The 17,856-nt window shown below is 36.5% G+C and overlaps 1 gene segment (V, D, J or C); it reads right to left on the minus strand.

Moving 5' to 3' along the window:
- Window positions 1-14,895: 14,895 nt before the first annotated feature.
- On the minus strand, window positions 14,896-15,569 carry LOC121433193. The segment is given in 2 exon segments: window positions 14,896-15,308; window positions 15,491-15,569. Coding segments are annotated over 2 exon segments (462 nt in total).
- Between the last annotated feature and the right edge of the window lie 2,287 nt (window positions 15,570-17,856).

Below are 17,856 nucleotides of genomic sequence, written 5' to 3' on the forward strand. Positions count from 1 at the left end.
CAGTTCTCTAAGCATATCATGGTTGGTAAATATATCAGGTTCTAGGATGGCCTATAAGTAACTATGCAAAGCAGTCATCAAATAAGGAAGTAAATTTTCTCAACGGTGGTGTGTGAGATTATTCAGCTCTTATCAACAGTCAAAAATACCATCAAATAGAGTAAAAATATCACTCACACTGAAGTCAACACAGAAGTTCAAGGACCAACAGAGAACTCTCAGACCACAAATGGCTAGATGTTCTCATGTCAGGCTTCTAATCACAATCAGAGATATTTGTAGCAGATAAGTTTTACAGAAATCATAGTAGAAATACATTTGATTACAATCAAGAGAAGCACTAAATATCCAGTAAAATAATAACAAAAAAAGAAGAGGAAGCAGGGCAAGTGGAAAGGAAGAAAGGAAGAGGAAAGAGAGGGGAAAGGAGTGAAGAGGAAGGAAAGAAATAAGGGAATTGAGAAGAGGATATGTAAGTTTAGACTGTGGTTGGAGGGGAGTATGAGGGAAGGAGAGACAGAATAGCAAAGAGAATAAAGGATAAATATTTTAAAAGAAATTTGTTTTGGCTTGACACTCTGCTTAGTGTTTAACGCCTTTATTGATATTTTAGAGAACCCAGATTTGCTTCCATGAACTCACATGATAGTTCTCAGCCATCCATAATTCCATTCATGGCACTCACATGGTACACATACATACACATATACAGTTTGAGATGTGAATTCTCAGTTTCTGTTCGAACTACCACGTCTGTTTCCTGTTGCCTCTTTTTTTTTTATCATCATGAACTATAATTCTCTGAATGCCCAAATGAATTCTTTCTTTACAAGTTGTCTTAATCTTGGTGTTCCATCACAACAATAGAAACAACTAATAAAAAGGGAGAACCCATCAAAAGGATTTGAAATTGTAAGAAAATACACACCTAACCTGAACAATTGTATATGGTCTATAAGACTATCATTCTCAACTGTATCTGTGGGCTCCAAATATCCAGCAGATCAATTTGTTTTTAAGGAATGTATAAATGGTATTAGTTAACCTATTGTTTACATGAGGCCTTAGATTTGCCCTTCATAACATTAAATTTACTCAAAATATGAGCTATAAATTTAGAAGGCAGGGTCTATCACTGAAAAATCATAATTTCTTAGTATACAGTCAAATATCTGGATCTGCACATTTGAAAGCAGATATAAAGTATTCACAGTGATACATGACCCATGAAGAAGAGGCAGGGAGCAGATATATGGTTTAGAAACAAAGCTATTATATGTACTCTTTAATTTATAAATCTTAGATATTTAAACATAATTACAATTGTGTGGGGTGTGTACAAGGGAAACTAGGAGAGGGAAGGAAACTTGTAGGAAAGGGAACCTAGGATATAAATAGTGGCTAAGGGGAGTATTTTAGATTTACTACTGCTGTGATGAAAAATTATGACCCAAAGCACCTTAAAGAAGGAGAATTTGTTTTTCTTACACTTACAGGTAACAGTCCATCAGTGAGGGAATTTAGGGCAGACACTCAAACAGGAAAATAACCCAGATGCAGAGACTTGGGAAGAGTATTGCTTACTGGCTCCTTTCTCATGGCTTGTTCAGTCTGAATTATTGCAGAACTCATGAACACAAATCAAGAGCAATCTTCACCCACAGTGAACTGATGGGTCCCATCATTCACGAGTTAAAAAATTGTCCTATAGTCTTGCACACAGCTCTGTCTCATGGAGGCATTTTCTCAGGTGAGGTTTCCCCCTCTCAGACAACTCTAGCTTGTGTCAATTTGACACTAAAAACTCATCAGGATAGGGCATAAATATAGTTTATAGATCATAATATTGAGAGAATTTGCTTTTATGCATCTTAACACTATGTATAATGAATATATACAAACAAAGTTTAATTTTTTAGCCACGACAGAATAAATAAGGATCAGAATCTGTTGGTAGGAAATATCTGAAGTTCTGTTGCTTCCCATCTATGTTTTATCCATATGATGAATACGCAGAGTCTTTTGTACTCAGACAGGCAAATGTGTATCAGTTTGATTATTTACATGTTCATTGTTTGCTACAGAATTTGAAATATACATTCCTGCCTAATTCAAGTGAATTTTATATTGCCATGACTCCTGATAATTAGTGTAAGTATTTCTTTTACACAATAATTCAGAAACAAATGAATGTATAAATAAGGAAGGTCAGAAATTCAATACAGAAAAATTTATTTAATACTGTAATTTAAAGATTGTCTATTTGAAAAATATGACTAGTTAATATGAAATGAATATTCTTGAATTGTTTCCAAACTACTTGTTCTATTAATGGACACAGCCTTAAAAAAGAGATACATTATATCAAATCAGCATTAAAGTCATGCTGTCAAACTAAGCAAATCTAGTGGAAACAAACCATTACATCTTGTACAACATAGTCACTCCCATTAAATAAAAAGACACATTATACCCTGGATACTCTCCTGGGATTTCAGATCTATTCATGAAAAAGCCAGGGCACACAGATTCTTGGGCAGAGAGGATGGTGTTTGAATACCAGGCTGTGTGTAATAAGAGAAAAGCTGCTCCTTCAGGCACTGACTGACCGACTGACATCTAAAGGAGCTATGAGGAGGAGACTACAACCATGTTCACAGCAATATCCTGTCACATCTTTAGGACGAATGCTGATCGTGGTGAAAATTAACTCTGTCCTAGACCCACTGCCACTGAAACAGTCAGAATTTCCTGATAGATACCCAGTAGAACAGAATATAGGCCTGCCTCTTCTTTTGTTGGTATTGGGCTTAATAGCTTGCTATTATAGTTCTGTGTAGACAGCACTGATCTTGCAGCTAAGGGTGACTCTTTGTGCTGTAGACATGGCCAGAGAGTCTTCATAGTTCAACAAATTTTCTATGCCACCTTTCTACACTTTTATAGTCTTCTCCTGAAAACAACAATAGTTCATAGATCTTTCTAGGCATTATAGGCAGAAATAGTATTACTCTATTCTCTGTTAACATGTTTTAATTTATGGACACAATCAAAACTACTTCTATAATTTCACAATGTGTGGTATGTGGATGAAGATTTAACTTACAGTCATTCTCAAACTTACTAAGTTTTATCGGCAGGATGGCTGGTGATAGTGAGACCTAAGTGTTAAGTGCCATTTTGATTGGTAATGCTATACACTCTGAGTTAAATACTCTCCAATATCATTAGGATTCTTAACCTACCACATATTTTGATTTCAAGAATCATTCCTTTGCCCAGCTTGATAAAGAATGCCTATAACCCAAACCTTTTGGATGCTGAGGAAAGATCTCTAGCCTGTACTAGTGTATGCTACACAGTGAAACAGGTAGACACTAGTTTATACTTGTGTATGTGTGTATGAGTTTGTGTATATTTTGCTTCTTTTTTCATGTTTCATTAAGTGTATACATACATTATCATTTATATGAAACTAACAACTCTTAGATTTCATTTACAAGAATTGGGGGTTCCTTATGCAAATAAGGAAAATAGGTCTCTTTCTTTTTCTCTCTCTCCTCTCTCTCACCCCTCTTTCTTTCTTTTGCTGGCTTTTCCCCATTCTATATTTATCTTTTGTCATCTTGGAAATGCTGACATCATACAATGAGTCCAGAGGTATTCTTCCTTTTCTATGGCATCAAACAGTTCCAGGAGAGATAATGTAAGCCAACTCTTCATTAAAGGTATGTATGGCATAATTCCCTAGAGCATCTATAAAACAAAAAATAAAATGTATATTCAACTAATTTTAACTAATTCATTTTTTTTGTTTTTGTTTTGGATTTTTTGAGACTGGGTTTCTCCGTAGCTTTTGGTTCCTGTCCTGGAACTAGCTCTTGTAGACCAGGCTGGCCTCGAACTTACAGAGATCCGCCTGCCTCTGCCTCCCGAGTGCTGGGATTAAAGGCGTGCACCACCACTGCCTGGCTAACTAATTCATATTTGATGTTAATTGCTGTACTGTTTCTGCTGAAATACAAAGTGTTTCCTTTAACAAATATTAAACACTATTGGTTATTATAAGACAGAAAGAAAAGATCAATTCTCGATGCAAAAATCATATTCACCATTTGTTTAGTGTAAAGTAGAGCAAGCTATCCTATTCTACATCCTTAGAAAGTGGATGAGGAGAGAGCATAAAAAATGTGGACAGAAGGCATGGATCACACATGTCGCTTAGGAAGTTAAACACCATGTTTTCTTTGATTTGTGGACCTTAAATTTTTATAAATTCATAAAACTGTATGTATGTGTGCATTTATGTTTGAATGTGTGTGGGCACATGTATTTGTCACATAAAAATAAAAGGAAAACTAGGAGAAGATAAGTTGGATGAAGGGAAAGAGTATAGGAAAGGAAAAACAAGGAAAATAATTATTTACAAAATATGGTATCATTTATATATTGTTCTTCTACAAAACTCAACATTTCATATGCCAATAAAAAAGTTAACCAAAAAGGAGAACTCGGAAATTTCCAGAATGTATGCAATATTTGAAAGGAACTGAAATGTTTTAAGGCAATATATTACATGCCATCTCTATGTTACCCACAGCACAGTGTGAGCCATTTTTCACCTGTGTACTTTTTGGGGGATCGTTAATTGTTTTGAATGATGACAATTTGGTTACAGGTCAGTTTGTTTTGCAACTGAGAAGTTTGTCTCCATGACAATATGGAACAATTTTGAAAAAGTAAAAAAGGACAGTTGACATTCTCATCACTAAAAATGGGAGTCAAGTGTTCTGCCATCTTCAATCAAGTGCCACAGACAGGGCTGCAGATGCCACAACTGTACTCTATACTCTTTGTTGTATTTAGAACTGATCTTCCTACTCATGGCCCTTCAGTGTTTTCCTCATAAGTTTAGAAGAGTTTTCGTCACTGTTCAAAATAATAGCAAAATTTCTGTTTCTTATAAACTTTGTGCTGAATTAAAATCACTGCTTTGATGATTTTGAACAAACTTTTTTACCCCTGAATGGAAACTCCCCATAATGTGCTCTTGGATTTGGATGTTAACAGGGGACATTGTGCTCTCTCTGTGTGATGGTCTCTGTCTCTCTCTGTTATTTTCCCCTTGTGTCTTTATTTTGTCATCTGGGTAACACTGACTACATAGAATGAGTCTGGTGGTTCCTTCCTTTCCTATAACATGGAACAGTTCCAGGAATGTTAGTGTCATTTCTTCATTAAAAATCTGGAAGAACTTGGCAGAGGATGCATCCAGTCATGAACTTGAATCTTTTGAGAGACATTTAATTACTACTTTAATAGTAGTGCATGCTATGGATCTCTTGAATTTGTTGATATCCTTTTTATGAAATATTGTTATATCACAACACACACACAATATTTTTAGATTTTCCAGTTTGGAGGCAATATAAACTTTCAAAGGACTCTCCACTGATTGTCTAGATTTCCTGTGAATGTGTTGTAAGTCCCCACTCTATCCCTGATTTTATTAATATAGGTCTGCCTCTCTTGCTGTTTCCCATATATTTATTCAAAGAACAAAGTTCTTGACTAATTTTATGTATTGTTATTTTAATATCAATTTTTTGCAAATGATTGCTTCAGGTTTGGCTTGATATTTTAATTTGATTTATTAAGATGGTTCTGAATTTAGTCATTCACTTGAGATCTTTCTGGTTTTTGAATGTAGCCACTCACAGGCATAAGTTTTGTCTCAGCATAACTTAGCTTCCTCCCAAAGATGCTGGGAAGCTGTGCTGTCATTTTTATTTGATTCTAAAAACTGTTTGTTTCTTCTGCTAATTTCTTCAATTAATTATTAGTAATTTACAAGGTTGATGAACAGTCTCAAACTCATTAGTTCCTGTAATTTCTCCTTGTACTGGTTTCTAGTTTCATTTAGATTATTTTATTTTTGTTAAGACTTATTTTATGTCTTAGAATGAAGTCTATTTATCCACAAACCTATGAACATCTAATTTTCGATAAAGGAGCTAAAAGTATACAATGGAAGAAAGAAAGCATCTTTAACAATGATGCTGGCATAACTGGATGTCAACCTATAGAAGAATGAAAATAGATCCATATCTATCACCATGCACAAAACTCAAGTCCAAATGGGCTAAAGACCTCAATATAAATCTAACCACACTGAACCTGAAAGAAGAGAAAGTGGGAAGTAGTTTGCAACACATGGGCACAGAAGACCACTTCTTGAGTAGAACCTCAGTAGCAGAGACAATAAGAGCAACAATGAATAAATGGGACCTCCTGAAACTGAGAAGCTTTTGTAAAGCAAAAGACACTGTCATTAAGACAAAAAGGCAGCCTACTAAATGGGAGGAGATCTTCATTAACCCTGCATCAGACAAAGGTCTGATCTCCAAAATATAAAAAGAACTCAAGAAATTAGTCATTAAAACTCTAATTAATCCAACTTAAAAATGGGTACTGAACTGAACAGAGAATTCTCAACGGAAGAAGTTCAAATGGCCAAAAGACACATAAGGGCATGTTCAACCTCCTTTGCTATCAGGAAAATACAAATCAAAACAACTTTGAGATACCATCTTACACCTGTCAGAATAGCTAAAATAAAAAACACCAATGATAGCCTATGCTGGAGAGGATGTGGAGTAAGGGGAACACTCATCCATTGTTGGTGGGAATGCAAACTTATGAAACCACTTTGGAAATCAGTGTGGTGGTTTCTCAGGAAACTGGGAGTCAACCTACCTCAGGACCCAGCAATTCCACTCTTGGAAATATACCCAAGAGATGACCAATCATACTACAAATACATTTGTTCAACTATGTTCATAGCACCCCTATTTGTAATAGCCAGAACCTGGAAACAACCTAGGTGCCCCTCAATAGAAGAATGGATAAAGAAGATGTGGCACATATACACTTTAGAGTTCTACACAGTGGTAAAAAACAATGACATCTTGAATTTTGCATGCAAATGGATTGAAATAGAAAACACTTTACTGAGCGAGATAACTCAGACCCAAAATAAGTAATATGGTATGTACTCACTCATAAGCCATAAACAAAAAACATTGAGCCTATAATTCGTGATCCTAGAGAAGCTGAATAAGAAGGTGAACCCAAAGGAAAACATAGTTATCATCCTGGAGAGTGGAACTAGACAAGATTGCCGGACAAAAGTGGGGAACATGGAGATGGGGTGGGGTTGGGGAAAGGGAAGATGAGGAGAGAAAAGGGAGAAGGGGAGGATTGGGGAGAGCTTGGGAGAATGGGATGGTTGAAATGGAGGAAGGGTGTCTATGGGAGCAGGGAAGAAGATATCTACATTAAGGGAGCCATTTTAGGGTTGGCAAGAGACTTGGCTCTAGAGTGGTTCCCAGGTGTCCAAGGAGATGTCCCCACCTTGTTCCTTGGGGAGCAGAGGAGAAGGTGCCTAAACTGGCCTTATCCCATAGTTACACTAATGAATATGTTGCATATCACCATAGAACCTTTGTCTACCGATGGATGGAGATAGTGACAGAGACCCACATTGGAGCACTGGACTGAGTTCCCAAGGTTCAGATGAAAAGCAGAAGGAGGGAGAACATGAGAAAGGAAGTCAGGACCACGAGGGGTGCATCCACCCATTGAGACTGTGCGACTGATCTAATGGGAAATCACCAAGGCCAGCTGGATTGGGACCATGTGATCAAACCGGACTCTCTGAATGTGACTGACAATGAAGGCTGACTGAGAATCCAATGATAATGGCACTAGGTTTTGATTCTACCGCATAGACGGGCCTTTTGTGAGCCTAGTCTGTTTGGATGCGCACTTTCCTAGATCTGGATGTAGTGGGGAGAGCCTTGGACTTCCCACAGGGCAGGGCACCCTGACTTCTCTTAGGACTGGAGAGTGAGTGGGAAGGGGAGTGGGGGTAGTGGGATGGAAATGGGAGGAGGGGAGGAGGTGGAAATTTTTAATAAATAGAAAAATTAAAAAAAGAAGTCTGGTAGTTTGCAAAGAAGAATGCTTATAACTCATGTATACATGATAGATGGGCTATTGTTCAGACTTACATTGTGGCTATTAATTTCTCATGTAGTTTAATTTTAACATTTCTCTTGTGGAAGTTACTTTGAGTCTAAAAATGAGTGCATGCTGAAATTACCCTCTGCTATTGTTTCAGGACATATCTGGCCTTCTATGTCCATTGTTTCTAGGTTTGTTTTAAAAAATTGGAGTCCCAAAGTTTATTGCCCATTTATTTGTAGTTACTGTATACTTTTGATAACTCATTCCCTTAGTATATTTCTTTCTCTTTTCATAACAGTGGTGGTTTGCATTCTACTATACCACATATTCTTCTATACCACATGTTCTTCTCTAGTGAACATCTATTTAGGCAACTCTTTAGGGAACTAAATGCCTTTTTGTGTTTGTCAATTTTTTTATTCTTTTTTTCTCTTTTTTTTCCATTTTTTTATTGAGAAAAGGGGAAAAAAAACAAGTTTCCACCTCCTCCCAGCCTCCCATTTCCCTCCCCCTCCTCCCACCCTTCTCCCCCTCCTCCCACCCTTCTCCCCCTCCCCCCACTCCTCTCCCTATCCCTCTCCAGTCCAAAGAGCAGTCAGGAATTTTTTTTATTCTTAAGAAATTTTTTGTTTTAATTTCATTCAGTATATTTCCACAGTGTACTATAATAGATCCAAGGGCAGCCTTCCTCTCTTATGTAATTACTGTGTACAATAGTTTACCATGTTAATATAGTTTAACATGTTAATGCCTTACAACAACCTCATGAGAGATGATGATACTTGTTTTGCATAGACTATAATCAAAAGGCTTAGCAATTTTGTCTCAGGCCACATAGCTATTAAGCAATATCTTCACAATTCAAACCTACTTACATCAGATGCCAAAGTCTGTGCACATTCTAATTATGCATTGTGCTCTCTACTCACTACCTCACCAAATTGTTTCATGAAAGGCTGAGTAGTGGGCTGAAATGGAAGTCTTCATCTCTGATTCAGTCTGGTATTTCTACATAGATCCAAACTCAGTGATATTTTCCAAGCATTGGCACAAACAGAAGGACTGAAGATCCTATGTGATTTCTCTTGAAGCAATTAAGGGACTGCATTTTGTGGCATGCCATTCACCATTCAGTATTCATCATCACAAACTCATAGACATACTGAAAGTCGCGACTGAAAACACAGTTGTTTTAAGAGATGGTATTGTTCTCAAAAGCCACAGTAGGACGATTGCCAAGTGATTTAAACTTGGATCTATATTCGGAGATGTATTCTTCTTTCAACTCGAATGACTCAGGTTTGTTAGTTGGGGTGTGAGTAGGAAGTGGGGAGATGGGGGCGATGAGTATTCATTTTTATCCATCTCACTCCTGACTTCTGATTGATGATTATTTCCCCTATTCTTTGCAAACCAAAACTTGCTTTATTTAGCCTAGCATGCCCATGCCATTTAATTTGCCATAGGAAATATTTTTCATTTTAAGAAAAATAGAAAAATGTATAATACCTGAATAATGCAAGACTCTTATAAAAGATATGAGATGATCTTTAAGACACATTTTCTTCCAACTTTGTTGTAGAGATGTGTTTAAAGATGTCCACCTCTCTCCTTTGATCTCCTTTTGCTCCAGTATAAGCTCTCTACTCCATAACTAATTGCTGTTGAAGATCTAAAGATTTTGGACATCAAGGTATAAGAGCAGAGAGATATAATAAAGTTGATGAACATTAAAAATGAAAGCATCCATTTCTTCTAGAGATGCGAAGGCCTTATATCTTATAGTACTCCAACACTAAAGGAGTGTTATTTACTTCAGTAATAGGAAACCTTTAGGCAGTTAACTTATATCTACTGATTTCCTTCCGTGTTTTCACTTAAACACATTTGATGGCAATTACAATATATCACTGTCATTTCTCCAGAAAACAAGGTGGAGGTCAGTAACGTGGTCACCTCTTGTTAATAATTTATGGGACACCCATTAACTATAGGAAAAGTTCCTCCTTACAAATGAATATGGAGGACCAAAAGTGCATACTCAGAGATGGTTAAGCACTGATTTCCTTCTTACTCAGCTCTGATGCTCTCGTCAGAGCCCTTCCAGTTGAGCTCTGTGTCTGAGGAGGAGAATGAACTTTTCATTGTTTCATTTAGGTTGACTACTGCATATCTATTTTTGAAGATTACATGTTTCATAAAGAAATTCCCATCTGTGGAAGAAATCTTATCTGGGTTATTTCATGGGGACTCTTTGTGGTCTCCTCTGACTGCATAGATTTGTAATTCAATTTAATTGTAGTCCTGTTTCGGGACTCCCATAAGTTCTAAGAGGAATGTGGTTGGGTTCAAGGATGGACCAGTCATAAGGTGAACTGCAGGACATTTTTATAATCATGCCTGATATTAAAGAAGGCAATTTTCGGCTGACCATGGAACCCTTTCAATGATGGGATCTGACACATTGTAGTGGTGGTGGTGGAACACATACTGTCCTGTAGCTTCCCAGGACTAAATGTGTGTTTTCCAGAATCAGGAGAACCATGGCCTTGAGGCATGAGGTCATCTTAAGTTCAGTTCCTTGCTTAAATACCTGATGGGTATTCACTCTGGTTTAGTACGTACCTCCAGAACCATTTCTTCCCTTTCTGATGCATATAGATTGTACAAGTTCTGGTTTGGGAGGCTCAGAACTGGTGCTTCAAGTGAGGCTTGATTTAACTGGATGAAAGCTTATGGAGCTGTTGTGTCACAAGTTTGGAGGTGAGTTCCAGTTTCTGCTGTTAGGTATAAATAGGTGAGCTATTTCTGCCAACCCATCTAACTATCTCCACCAAAACTCATGAAACTTGGGGAGCCTTTAAATTTTTTAAGGTTTGAAAAAAAAAAAGGTAAAGAAGAAGGTAAGTTAGACTCTATCTTTTCTCAGTACCACAGTTCTCTCTAAAGTAAATAAGCTCAGATATTTTTGGAAAGCTAATGAAATTGAACTTTAGACTTTCTTTTATTTTGAGATTATAATATACTTACATCATTTATCCCTTCTCATTCCTCTCTCTGATCATTCCAGACATCCATCCTAGCTTGCTCTCAAATTCACAAGTTAGTTTTTCATTAATTTTCTTCTTGTTTTCTTTTTTCAAGACAGGCTGTCTCTGTGTAACAATCCGGGCTTTCCTAAAAGTCTCTCTGTAGACCAGGCTGGCCTCAAAGTCACAGGGCTCTGCATCCCAAGTGCTGCAAATTTTTCCTTTTCTTAAATAAATGTTATTAAGCTATACATTTTTCTCTACTTCCCTCCCTTCCTCTCCCCTATCCTTCAACCCTCTCCCATAGTTCCCATGATCCCAATTTACTAAGAGGATCTTGTCTTTTACTACTTCCCATGTACATTAGATCCATGTATGTCCTAAATGTTTTCTATGTTCTCTGAGATTGTGATTTGTACATGTTTTCTTTGCTTTATGTCTAAAATTCACTTATGAGTGAATACACATGATAATTGTCTGTCTGAGTCTGGGTTACCTCACGCAATTTGATGTTTTCTAGATCCATATATTTACCTGCAAATTTCAAGGTGTCATTCTTTTTCTTTGGTATATAGTATTCCATTCTATAAACATATCGTCTTTTCCTTATCTATAATTCGGTCCAAGGGCATTTAGTTTATTTCCAGGTTTTGGCTATGACAAAAAATGTTGCTATTAACACAGTTGAGCACATGTCCTTGTGATACAATTGAGCACCCTTTGAGTATATACCCAAAAGTGTTATTAGTTCCCCTTGAGGAAGGTTGTTTCCTAATTTTCTGAGAAATTCCCATATTAATATCCAAAAGGGCTGTACTCCCACTGGCAATGGAACTGTGTTTCCTTTACCCCACAACCTATCCAGCAGAAGTTGTCATCAGTGTTTTTGATCTCGGCCATTCTTATAGGTGTAAGATGGAATCTCAGAGTTGTCTTGATTTACATTTCTCTGATACATGAGGATGTTGAGTATTTCTTTAAGTGCTTTTCAGCTATTTTAGATTTTTCAGTTGAGACTTTTCTGTTTAAGTCTGTACTCCATTTTTATTGGATTATTTGTTCTTTTGACCTCAACATAAAACCAACCACACTGAACCTCATAGAAGAGAAAGTGGGAAGTACTCTTGAACACATTGGCACAGGAGAACACTACATAAATAGAACCCCAGTAGCAAAGACACTGAGAGAAACAATTAATAAATGGTACCTCCTGAAACTGAGAAGCTTCAGTAAAGCAAAGAACATGGTCAATAAGATAAAGTGACAGCCCACAGAATAGGAAAAGATCTTTACCAACCCCACATCAGACAGAGAGCTGATATTCAAAACATACAAAGAACTCAAGATATTGGTCATCAAGAGAACAAATAATCCAATATATATATATATATATATATATATATATATATATATATATATATGCTTTCCAAAAATCATTTAATGATTACTTATGACTATTCAAATATTTTTAGTGTTATTTATCCCTTTTTGTTACCTATCCCTTTGTTTTACTGTCCCTATCACTACCTACATAAAATTCAACTCCATCCAATTTAACCCTGTTTCTAGAACTTCTTCCACCTCCATGGGCCATTTCTACTTTTCTGGTTTCTGAGGCTCTTCCAGGTTATATATGTACATCAAAAGACATGGAGCTAAGACCCATAAATTAGATAAATCTTGTATTTTTATTTCAGGGAAGGATATTTATTTCCTCTGTACAAGGATTTTACAAATATAATAAAGGATGGTATATTTAAAAGCGAGATTATCTGAATAGAACTTACCGTTAATCAGTCTGATGGGCTACTGTCATTATTGGTATGTGATATCAAATGCTGCAGCAATACCCATTTTCTACTATCATCAGCTGCCAAAATATATTAAGAACCACACTTCAATGCTGAATTTTTTCGGCAAAACACAAATATAACCTGATTAACTTTAAGAAAGGTCCTACTCTGTCTTAATTTTGCTCACAGTCATTATCAAGTCATGAAGAAACTATGGGATGACATTCTATAAGCGACAGATGAGAATTGAGGACATTTCAGACAGACATAAAGTTCACTATTGTCTTTACCCTGGATGAAGATGCCAAATATTTCAAGAATCCAATACAGATGTTTACTTTCATGTAGAAAATTGATAGCAGCTTAATTTTCTAAAAGATAGTCACTGTTTTCCACCATTGACATTTTCATCTGGTGTTCATATTGTACATATATATATATATATATATATATATATATATATATATATATATGCTAATAAAGATTCAGTTCTAGGTGTCCCCTTTATACTATTAATTTGGTATATTGATCTGCTGAGGAAATGTTTCTTAACAAATGTCAAACTCTATTTATTATAAGATAGAAAGAAAAGAAGGTGTATTTTCTTGATGCAAAATTATACTCACCATTAGAACAGTAAACTTTGAAGATAAATATCTCAGTCTTCAACTAGGAAAATTAGAAGAGGAGACAGCATCAGAGGATGTGAACCAGGAACAGGAGGTATGGATTAGGCATTCTACATGATCGAACATCATGTTTTCTTTAATTTTTTTGATCCTATAGTGTTACAAATACTGTGGTAGTTTGAAGAGCATTGGCCCCCATAGCCTCATGTATTTAAATGATTGACCCTTAGCATGTGTGTCCCTGTTGGAGGAAGTGGTGGGCTTTTATTTCTCAGAAGCTCAAACCATTTCACTTATATTGCCTACAGCTAAAGATATAAAGCTCTCAGCTTCCTCTTAAGGACCAAGTCTGTCTGCATGCTGCCATGCTTCCTGCCATGCTGATAATGGACTGGAATTCTGAACTGTAAGCCAGCCCCAAATAAATGTTTTCCTTTATAACAGTTGCTCTTGTCTTGGTCCCTAAATAAGACAGATATCCAAATCTGTGCACGCACGTGTGTGTGTGTGTGTGTGTGTGTGTGTGTGTGTGTCTGTTTACGTTTGAATGTCTTTGGGCCCATGTGTATGTCACATAGAAATGTAAGAGTGACTATGGGGATAAAGGAGGTTGGTTGCAGGGAAGGTGGGAGTTAAAAAGGAGAATACAAGGGGGATTAATATTGTCAAAATATTTGGCATTGTTCTTGAAACTCAACATTATGACAAAATATATATTATGAGTCAATATATGACAAAAAACAAAGTTAACAAAAAACTTGAGAGAAATTCTCAGGAGTCCAAGAGTTACAGAGACTTCCAGGGTCTGGCAAAAGCCAAAGTCCAGTTTTCTTTCTTTCTTTCTTTCTTTCTTTCTTTCTTTCTTTTTTTCTTTCTTTTGAGGCTGGATTGTAATTTATTATAGTAGGTAGGCTCTATGAGTGATCTAACACTATACAATTCATCATGAACAAATTTAATACAAAATATTAGTTATTGTAGCAGTATTAGGTATTTCAACAATAAAAGCAGACTTTTCCTGAGTTGAGCTCCAGTCATAGTATTTGGACATATTATTAACACCAGGTGAAGTCTCAGTTTGTTCTCAGACTTCAGAATCTACAGTCATTACAAAAGACAGTCTCCAGCCAGATTGAAATTTCTCTAAGGATTCTTTTCTTCCAGATCAGTTAGATGGAGTATAGTCTGGAAGTCTCTTAATTTTAGCCCATGAAGAAAGAGGTTGAACTTTTTTGTTTCATAATTATTCAATAGTGAATTTATCATGATCAACCCACAGATTTTGTACAGATAAAATAAAATAAAAAGTAAAAACATACTCATATGATTTTACTTCATTTTTTTCAAGGACCTTCATTACAAAGTCTCTAGAAGGCAATCTGTTTATTAATTTTCTACTTGAGATTTATCAGTAAGTCAGGCACACCACCCTCTCATGCAGAGGGGAAGTGTGCAGGTCCAAGACTGTATGTGGTGTAGGCAGCTGGTGAGACTATCAGATGAGGTTTTTGTTGGAGGCTGAAGCACTGTGGGTGGCCAGCTGTTATACTGCTGACAGTAGTAATCTGCCAGGTCTTCAGCCTTCACATTACTGATGGTGAGAGTGAAATCTGTTCCAGATCCACTGCCTGAGAAGCGATCAGGGACCCCAGTGTACCGAGTGGATGCAGCATAGATCAGTAGTTTAGGAGCCTGCCCTGGTTTCTGTTGATACCATGCTATAGCTCTACCCACATTCTGACTGGATTTACAGCTCATGGTGGCTTTGTCTTCTATTAATACAGGTAGAGATTTGGGAGACTGGGTCATCACAATATTCCCATAAGTACCTGCAATCAGAGATAATCAATGATTATACACATATAAACATAAAGACTTCATGATACAAATGTTGAAATTTAAAAATTTTCTAATGACATTATGCCTGTGTACTATAAACTTCCAATAGGAAATAGTTATTTCTCTACAAATGAATTATTTTAATATATCATAATACTTTAAAATATCTCACCAGACACACAGAACAGTAGAAACATGAAGATCTGCATCTGTTTCTCCATCTTAATGCCTCTGCCTTTTTGGCACAACTTCAGTTCTCTGAACATATCATGATTTGTAAATATATGAGGTTCTGGGTTGGCCTGTAAGGAATTATGCAAAGCAGTCATCAAATAAGGAAGTAAATTTTCTCAGCAGTGGTGTGTGAGATTATTCAGCTCATATCAACAGTCAAAAATACCACCAAAGAGAGTCAAAATATCACTCAGAACAAAGTCAACACAGAAGTTCAAGGACCAACATTGAGCTCTCAGACCATACATGGCTAGATGTTTTCATGACAGGCTTCTAAGCACAATCAAAGACATTTGTAGCAGATAAGTTTTACAGATATCACAGCAGAATTACCCTTGATTACAATGCAGAGGAAGCACTAAATATCCAGGAAAATAATAACAAAAATAGAAGAGGAAGCAGGGCAAGTGGAAAGGAAGAAAGGAAGAAAAGGAGATGGGAAAGGAGTGGAGAGGAAGGTGAGAAAGAAGAGAATGGAGAAGGGGATATGGAAGTTTAGACTGTGGTCAGAGGGGAAGGTGCAGGGAGGAGAAACAGAATAACAAAGAGAATAAAGGATGATTTTTTTTTTTGGTTTTTCGAGACAGGGTTTCTCTGTGGCTTTGGAGCCTGTCCTGGAACTAGCTCTGTAGACCAGGCTGGTCTCGAACTCACAGAGATCCACCTGCCTCTGCCTCCCGAGTGCTGGGATTAAAGGCATGCGCCACCATCGCCCGGCAAGGATGAATATTTTAAAAGAAATTTGTTTTGGCTTGACACTCAGCTCAGTTTTAAGAGCATTTATTGATATTTTAGAGGATTTAGATTTGCTTCCATCAACTCACATGATAGTTCTTAGCCATCCATAATTCCATTCATGGCACCCACATGGTACACATACATAGACATACACATTTTGAGATGCAAATCCTCAGTTCCTGTTAGAACTACCATGTCTTCTGCCTGTTGCTTCTTCTTTACCATCACAAAGTCTAATTCTTTGAAAGCACAAATGATCTCTTTCTTTACAAGTTGTCTTGATCATGGTGTTCCATCACAACAATAGAAACATAACTAATAAAATGGGAGAACTCATCAAACGGATTTGTAATTGTAAGAAATTACAATTACAAATACACACCTAACCTGAACAATTGTATGTGGTCTTTATGACCATCATTCTCTGCTTTATCTGTGGGCTCCAAATACCAGATGATCAATTTGTTTTTAAGGAGTGTATAGAGTGTATTAGTTGACCTATTGTTTACACGAGACCTTACATTTACCCTTCATAAAAATTACATTTACTCATAAATAAAAGGTATAAGTCTAGAAGGAAAAGTCCATCAATGCAAAATCATACATTCTTTAGTATATAGTCATATATCTGGATCTTCACATATGAAAACAGATATAAGGAGCTCAGAGTGATACATGACCCATGAAGAAAAGGCAAGGAGCAGATATATGGTTTAGAAACAAATCTATTTTATATACTCTTTAATTTATAAATCTCAAATATTTAAACATAATTACAATTGTAGAAGGGAAACTAGGAGAGGGAAGGAAACTTGTGGGAACGGAACATAGAACAGAAAAAGTGGCTAAGGGGAGTATCTTAGAGTTACTACTGCTGTGATGAAAAATTATGACCCAAAGCACCTTAAAGATGGGAGAATTTTTTTCTTACACTTACAGGTAACAGTCCATCAGTGAGGGATGATAGGGCATGTGCTTAAACAGGAAAAGTACTCTGAGACAGTAACTGACCATAGACTTTGGGAGAGTGTTGCTTAATGGCTCCTTTCTCATGGCTGGTTCAGTCTGCATTATGTAGAATGCAAGAACATCAATCAAGGGCAATATTCACCCACAGTGAACTGATGGGTCCCATCGACCATGAGTTAAGAAATTGTCCTACAGTCTTGCCCACAGCCCAGTCTTATAAAGGCATTTTCTCAGGTGAGGTTCCCCCTCTCAAATAACTCTAGCTTATGTCAATTTAACACTAAAAATTCATCAGGAAAGGATATAAAATAGTTTATAAATCATAATCTTGAAAGAATTTCCTTTTATGAATCCCAACACTATGTATAATGAATATATACAAACAAAGATTATTTTTTAGCCAGGTCAGAATAAATAAGAATCAGGATCTGTTGGTGAGGCTCTCTTGCTGCTGATCTATGTTCTATCCATATGATGAATAGGAAGAGTCTTTTGCACTCAGACTGGAAAATGTATATCAGTTTAATTATTTACATGTTCAGTGTTTGCCAAAAAATTAAAGTATACATTCCTGCCTAATTCAACTGGATTTGTTAT

The sequence above is a fragment of the Microtus oregoni genome, unplaced genomic scaffold (genome assembly GCF_018167655.1).
Source record: "Microtus oregoni isolate MIOR12 unplaced genomic scaffold, Mior012 000002F_ref0000024, whole genome shotgun sequence".
NCBI classification, from domain to species: Eukaryota; Metazoa; Chordata; class Mammalia; order Rodentia; family Cricetidae; genus Microtus; species Microtus oregoni.